A 7,573-nucleotide genomic window follows, 5' to 3' on the forward strand; every position below is an offset into this window, starting at 1 on the left:
AGGCGTGGCTGGACGCGACGCTGCGCGCCGCCGCCGCCTCCGGCGACCCCTAAACGGTGCGCGCGCTGCTCTTTGGCCACAGCCCGCCACATCCCCCGCCAAATCCCCCGCCAATCTCGCGCCAATCTCCCGCCAATCTCCATCCAATCTCCCGCAAATCCCCCGCCAATCTCCCGCCAATCTCCCGCCAATCTCCCGCCCGGGCAGGTGCACACGCTGCTGTTTGGGCACATCCCGCCCTTCCTGCACGACCCCTCCGAGCCGACGGGTCCCCCCCCCCCCCCCGCCCCTAGAAGCGGACTCTCTGCCCGTATCTCCCTCCACGCCCCCATACCTCGAGGCCTAGAAGCTATCTCCCCGTATCTCGCTCTACGCCCCCATACCTCGACGCGCTAGAAGCGGGGTGCGTGTTCTCGCCTCCCTACCAGCGCTCGAGAGGACACGCACGCCGCCGCACTCCGCCGCACTCCGCTGTATGCGACGAACTTGTAGCCGCTGTACCCACGCGGTGCTCTGAAGTGCACCCGCACATCACCGCACTCCCGCCCTGAGGAGCCTGCTCACGCTGCAATGCTGTGAGCCGGGCGGGGAACGAGTCGACTGACCCGCAGCGAGTTGCACTGAGCAGGCCACGCCACGCACACTGGTCGGCGAGGCACTACTGATACGCCGCACATCTCACCGCATTCCCGCCCCGAGGCTGGCGTGTGGAGCACGTAGGACCGGCTAGTCTCCTCTAGCACCGACCTCCCGAGTAGCCGAGCTTACTCCGAGGCATACTCGCAACTGACGCCCGGCCGGCACATCGGTCAGGCTACTTCAACTGGCCGGCGGGCGTTCGTCGGAGGGTGTGCTCGATCCTACATCATGAACACGTATTAGTCACTGTATTCCACAAGAGTGTCTGGATTCGTGTGTGACGCATGTTGTGCTCACGCTGAGCTCACTGTCTTCAGCCTGTGTTTGTACTCCGTGTATTCACATTGGGCCACGTATTCATGCATACTACGTGTATTCGAAGTGCCCTACCTCTGTACATTCAGCCCGATCCCCTACCTGCCCCGGGTGTGAAACCCACACTGCCCACCCCTGCCCAAACCACACTGCTGAGGTGTGAATGACTGCCCGCTCGCGAGGTCTCGGAGAAACTTAGGGTACACGTCTATTCAGCACGTATTCATGCATACTACGTGTATTCGAAGTGCGCCACCTCTGTCTATTCAGCACGTAGGTGCTCGACCAGCTGCACGCGTCACGCGCGAATGTGCACGCCTGGTTCTGCGGGCACTACCACCGGAACGCCGGCGGGTGGGACGGGCCGCTCGAGGTTGGCTGAGTAGCTCCTTAGCTGCTGCTTAGTGAATCGAGTCAGGGTGGGGTGGGCCCCTCCTCCTTAGCTGCTACTTGGTGAATCGAGTCAGGGTGGGGTGGGCCCCTCTTCCTTAGCTGCTGCTTAGTGAATCGAGTCAGGGTGGGGTGGGCCCCTCCTCCTTAGCTGCTGCTTAGTGAATCGAGTCAGGGTGGGGTGGGCCCCTCCTCCTTAGCTGCTACTTAGTGAATCGAGTCAGGGTGGGGTGGGCCCCTCTTCCTTAGCTGCTACTTAGTGAATCGAGTCAGGGTGGGATGGGCCTCGAGGCTGTCACCGGGCCTTGCACTTTGAATGCCGTGGGGCTCCTGCCCCCAACTGGTGGGGAGATGCGAGGGAAGAGCCTGGCCCTTTGCCCCGCCCCTCTGTGGCGAATGGAGAAGGCGTCGCTGCGGCCGCGGCGAGAGGGGCCGCGGTGGACCGGGGTGGTGATGGCCGTGTGCGGGATGCTGCTGCCTGCTGCTGCTCTCTGGCCTCTGGTCTTCTCTCTCACTCTTTCACCCCACCCGTACCCTACCGCAGGTTGTCACCACCGCCGCCGTCGGCACCAACCTGCTCAGCGCCACGCACGAGGCACGCCTACCGGGAGGCCAGTAGCACCCTACACGCCCAAGTCCGAACCCTGCGGCCTTCTCCCCGCAGTGTCCCGCGCACGATGCCGCAGACACCGCCCCCGCCTCGCGTGCAGCGCCCCCGTGTGTGCTCCGCGCGAGTGCGTGTGCCCCCCCCGTCTCCCCCGTGCTAGGACGGGTGTAGCACTGACTTAGGGCTCCGTGCTGGGGACGTGCGTCACACTATGCGTCACACTGTCTGGCTGACTTAGGGCTCCGACCCGCTCGAGCTGAGCGGGATAGGGGGCGCTGCGTTGGAGAGGCGGACGAGCGGCTTGCGGCTGGTGCCTCCCTCTCTCTCTCCTCTCTCTCTCTCCCTCTCCCTCTCCCTCTCCCTCTCCCTCTCCCTCTCCCTCTCCCACCCTCTCCCTCTCCCTCTCCCTCTCCCTCTCCCTCTCCCTCTCCCTCTCCCTCTCCCTCTCCCTCTCCCTCTCCCTCTCCCTCTCCCTCTCCCTCTCCCTCTCCCACCCTCTCCCTCTCTCCGTTCGCCGCGAGACTCGCTCCCCGCATCTCGGAGATCTCGGGTGATCTCGCGTGATCTCGCGTGACCTCCGCAGGTGCACGTCAGCCGCGACAGGATCTCGCATCTCTGGTGCTCGATGGCGGAGGAGATGCCGCCTGCCATTAGCGCCGCGGCGGAGCGGGGGGCGGCCGGGTGAGGACCACCGCTAACGCACGGGGCCCCCGGGCTCCGCGCTTCTGTGACCGCTGTGCAATTGCGCGAACCGGCTCGTCGGTGTCGTCCAAAACAATGGCTGCGCCCGCGCGCATGCATTGAGTTCATGAACCCTCCCTCATACATCCACGTCCATGTTGTGATTTCGAACCCCATCGCTGCGGGCGCTGCCGAAAGGCTACTAACGTCTAATCAGTAATCTCCCTCGAATAGTATATGCAACACCAACAGCATTGTCGGCAACGAGAGGCGAGGCCGACGGCGCCACGCCGCAGCGTCCTTATCTAAAATCTGAGGATTAAGGATTCAGACTTCGATTTAGTGTGGCCAAAGTCTCACAGGGACGCCCGGTACACCTCCGCCGCTGCCGGCTCTTCATCATCCATGATGCGCATGGGTCCCTTGTTAGTAAGCGTGCGGGTCAGCCTATCCGTGTGGGCCGTATCTGTTGTCGGAGGGCCGCCCGGCGCCTGCCGCTGGCTCTGCCTCTGTCGCACGATCAGAACCGCCAGCAGCACGCTTATCACGAGCAGGACGATGGACACTACGAGCAGCGTTATGTCCATCCCGAGCCCGAAAGGGTCTGTCTGTCCCGTGCTTGTCTTCGCCCCGCCGAGCGGCTTCGCCGGGCCATCCGGTGGAGCCGTTGGCCGGTGCGAGATAGAGGGGAGACCTCCCGTCTCCGCCGGCGACTCGCTCACAGACACGCCGAGGAAGGCGGCCGCTTCCGGCGCCGTCTCGCCCAGGGCATTGGCAAGAGCCGCGGCGATCGAGATCGCCGACGACTCGTCACCGGCTTGCAGGGTGACCGAGACGGTGTGCTCCTCAAGCCGGCGCCGGGCGGCGCCGATGCAGGAGACGTCGCATCGGCTCGGAAGGGGGGCAGGGAGGCTGTTGGCGGAGGCGCACACTGTCACGGTGAAGGTGTCGTCGCACTCGTCGGCCGTCTTGAAAGAGAATGCGACCGAGTACGACTCGTCCTCCTCGCCACTTGAGTCCCCTGAGGGGTTGCCGCCGTTGGGTATGTGGCACGTCACGCGCCTTCCCGCGCCGCGTGTCTCCCCCTCCACCACCTCGCCCGCGATGCCGTTGTAGCATGCAAGTGTACTCTCGTCGAAGTAGTCGCCCACCCAATACACCGCGCCATTCGGGCAGCTGCAAGTCCCAGACCACGTCCCAACGTCAGGCACATTCTCCTCCACCAAGTCGAATATGTCTGGCGGGTACTGCGGCGGAGGAGGAGGAGCGGGCGGCTGCGGCGGCAGCGGGGGGTACGATGGTGGCGGCGGTCTGATGTGACAGGTGACTCGCCTACCCGCGCCACGTCTGCTGGCCGGGTCGACAAGACCTGCGACACCGTTGATGCACGCCAGCTCTTCCCCCCCGTGGAAATGGTCGCCCACCCAGTACACAGCGCCGTTCGGGCAGGTACACGTGCCGGACCAAGTTCCTACTACCTTCAATCCCTCTTCCACAAGGTCGCTCTCTCCGGGAGGATACTGCGGTGGCGGTGGTCCTGCGGGTGCGATGGGGTGGCTTGGCGGCGGCGGCGGCGGCGGCCTGGGCGGCGTTGGCGGCGGCCTAGGCCAGGCGCTGGCACAAGCCACGCGCACGCCCGAGCCCTGGTTGTTGCCGTGAAGGACGGGTCCAGCAATCCCGTTGTAGCAGGCGAGGCTATCCCCGTCAATGTCGCCGACCCAGTAGGTATTGCCACTCGCGGTGCACGTGCAGGTGCCGGACCAGGTGCCGACGCCTGGCGCGTTCTCCTCGACAACGTCTCTTCGATTGCATCCGTGCCGCCCTTTTGCAGGATCGGCTTTGCAGGAGCTGCCACAACTTCCGTATGAGCCACAGACGCCACAGGCGCAAGCATCGTCGCACGGTGCTCCGCCGCAATCGCCAGGGCCCTCACCAAATTTCTCGGCGCACATCTCACAATCTGGAAGCCCCATCACCTCATCCATCTCGCATGGATAGAGGAGCGACACTGGATCGGGCTCGCAAGCTCCAGGGTCAGATGGAGAGCTGCCGCAAACACCGCAGCCGGCGGCGTCCTCACACGGGTTGGCTCCGCAGTCACTGTATTCCGTGGCGCAGCGGGAACATGGTGTGAGATTGCTGCCGCTGCCGTTCATCTTGTCTGGGCCTTCATCCGCCTTCGTTTCCCTTGACGTTGCCTCTGCCATCTCCTTCCCCCCCCCTTGAGGCTGGAAGGGTTTGTACGCACGAATGCCTGCGGCAACACCGAAGCAGGTCAGCGCGAGCGCGACACCCCGGCGGCAACCCAATCGCTGGCCGGCATCCGACTTTGTCATGTGGAGAAGTTTACCTTACCTTACCTTACCTTATTCATGAGACAGTATTCATGAGTGCGGCCGCAGCAGCACTATACACAGGATTCGAGCGGTCTGACTGATCACCAGCGGGAAGTCTGACACTATCTCGTATCGATGTGTCGCGTACATACAAAACCTGGTTTGTGGAGCTCCCGCAACTTACCCTTAGAGGCCACCATAAGGGACCCCATTGCCCGTTTGCCACCAGACTTTTTTTGAGTTGGAGGTAATAACTAAATGGATTGCACTCTCCCAAAGAACTGATGCATTCATAGTGCCTTCACATAGTTACAATACCTCAAAGTTGAAAAACTCCAAAATAGGCCGTCAGGACTCTGTCAGGACTCCGTCAGGACTCGGTCAGGACTCCGTCAGGACTCTGTCAGGACTCTGTCAGGACTCTGTCAGGACTCCGTCAGGACTCTGTCAGGACTCCGTCAGGACTCCGCCAGGACAACCACTGTCCCCCCGCTGTGAATAGAGCCCTTAGCTAGAGAGTAGGGAGGGGTGTACAGTCGAGTTACTCCCGAGGGCAGGGACGGCCCTCCACTGAGGGAAAGGGCGCACGGGGACGGTATCGACCCAGCCACGCAGCTCTTTCCTCGCGTACAGCCAACGAGTTTGCTGGTCCACAGGCAGGCCAGGCCGTGAGCGTGGGCCGGTCAGGCCTGATCCTGCGGTGAGCACTGGAGGGCTATGCGGCTCGCTCCGTCAGCCGACTTGCGCTGTCGAGCGGTCGAGCGCTTCGGGTTGGACCCGCGGGAGGGTGCCTGCGCGGCTGACATGGCCAGCCAAGCCGTGTGCGCTGCCGTGGGTGCTGCCGTGGGTGCTGCTGTGGGCGCTGCCGTGGGCGCTGCCTCGGTCAGCAGTCCGCTGCTCGGCGCTGGCCTGCAGGTTGCCGGTGGCAAATCGGGGGCGCGCGGGCCATGGACGTCGTGGCCGAGCTTTGCTGCCTATGCACGTTGCCGGCTGTAACGTTGCCTGCACCATGGCCGCGCCTCTCTTGCTTGTGCGCTTTTCATGTGGTCGAGCCGAGTGGCGCGCGAGACCCACGGTGATTTCTTTTGTCTGTCAGGACTCTAAGTTTCTGTCAGGACTCTCAAGTTTCTGTCAGGACTCTCAAGTTTGCTTGTCAGGACTCTCAAGTTTGCGTCAGGACTGCCCCATCAGGACGATTCCGCAGAGGGCGCGCACGGTCGAAAGGGGGGCTGGGCGTCTATCATTCACTGCTGGGGGGGAGGGGAAGGAGGGTTGCAGTGAAGGAAGGTGGAAGTCTCTTCGGAGGCACTTGTGAGCACTGTGAAGACCGTGCGCCGTCAGGACCCCGCCAGGACTCTGTCAGGACTCTGTCAGGACTCTGTCAGGACTCTGTCAGGACTTAACTTCGAGACCCTCTGCGGTGTCGGACGCGGCGCGGCGGACAGCGTCGGCGATGAGCTCGATGTTGCTCCGGGCCTCCTCTCCGGCGAGAAGCTTGGAGCTGTCAGCCGCTTCTCCGCTTTGCACCGCTAGAGTATTGCCCACGTCTTCGTCAAGCACCCTGCTGGCCGCTTCTGTTATTCTTTGGAGTTCCACGGTGCTCACGTCCGAACTGTTCCCGAGCTCGCGCAAGCCGACAATGGAGTCGAACGCCTCTCGTACCACCGCCACAAGTGGCGGAGGCGACGGCGGCGGTGGTCGTGGCGGCGGCGGCGTTGGATATGGTTTGACCGGCGTCGGCGATAGTGGTGGGGAGGATGGCGAAGGCGGCAAAAGTGGAGGTGGCGGTGGCATTGCTGGATCGCCCCATGGCACGTTGGGTGGAAATCTAGGAGGCGGGGGTGATGGCCTTGGCGGCGGGGGGGACGGTGGTGGAGGTGATGGCAAGGGGGTCAGAGGTGACGGTGCGATCGGCGGTGGTGGCGTGGCTGGTGGAGATGATGGCGGCGGACGTGACGGCAGGGGTGGCGAAGCAGGTGGCAGTGAAGGCGACTGCAACGGAAGCGGAGGCGATGGCGATGGTGCCGATGGCGGCGGCAATCGCGGAGGAGGTGGCCGTGATGGGGGTGTCGGTGGCCATGGAGACGGCGGTGGAAGCGACGGCAGCGGCGTAGATGGCGGTGATGCTGGTGGCGGTGGGGATGGCGACGGAAGCAGTGGTGGCGGCGATGGTGGCGGCGGAGACGGCGACGGCAGAGGCAGAGACGGCGGTGGCGGGGATGGCGGGGGCAAGTACGGTGGTGGTGAGATCGGTCGCGGGGAAATGGGAGGCGGTGGCGGAGAGGAAGGTGGCGGTGCGAGCGGCGGCGGCAAGGGCGGTGGCGGCGAGGGCAACGGTGCAGACGGGGGTATGGGCGACGGCGGCGGAAAGCTTGGCTGCGGTGGTGGTGCGGTGGGAGATGGCCGCAAAGGCGAAGGTGCCAAGGGTGGCGGTGGCAATGGCGGCGGCGGTGATGGACGTGGCGGCAATGGTAGTGGCACTGAGGGTGGTAGCGAGGGGGGGGATGGCGATGGCGGCGGCCGAGAAGGCGGCGGTAAAGAGGGAGGTGGTGCTAAGGGCGGCGGCGGGGATGGCGGCGGCGGGGATGGCGGCGGCGGTTATGGC

General features: G+C 64.2%; 2 protein-coding genes across 2 annotated transcripts in view; both read left to right on the forward strand.

The window, feature by feature from the left end:
* The window catches only part of EMIHUDRAFT_231674 (hypothetical protein), a gene marked incomplete at both ends in the record, with an annotated part of 3,492 nt that extends 2,156 nt beyond the window's left edge, over positions 1–1,336 (forward strand). Inside the window, 2 exons of the mRNA XM_005784044.1 lie at positions 814–848; positions 1,232–1,336. Of these exons, the coding sequence (XP_005784101.1) occupies positions 814–848; positions 1,232–1,336 (140 nt within the window). The remainder of the gene's footprint in view (positions 1–813; positions 849–1,231) is intronic.
* A 4,436-nt stretch (positions 1,337–5,772) lies between these two features.
* The window catches only part of EMIHUDRAFT_112725 (hypothetical protein), a gene marked incomplete at both ends in the record, with an annotated part of 6,529 nt that continues 4,728 nt past the window's right edge, over positions 5,773–7,573 (forward strand). The window contains 3 exons of the mRNA XM_005784045.1: positions 5,773–5,883; positions 6,801–7,019; positions 7,083–7,385. Of these exons, the coding sequence (XP_005784102.1) occupies positions 5,773–5,883; positions 6,801–7,019; positions 7,083–7,385 (633 nt within the window). The remainder of the gene's footprint in view (positions 5,884–6,800; positions 7,020–7,082; positions 7,386–7,573) is intronic.

This window comes from Emiliania huxleyi (assembly GCF_000372725.1).
Source record: "Emiliania huxleyi CCMP1516 chromosome Unknown EMIHUscaffold_174, whole genome shotgun sequence".
Classification (NCBI taxonomy): domain Eukaryota; phylum Haptophyta; order Isochrysidales; family Noelaerhabdaceae; genus Emiliania; species Emiliania huxleyi.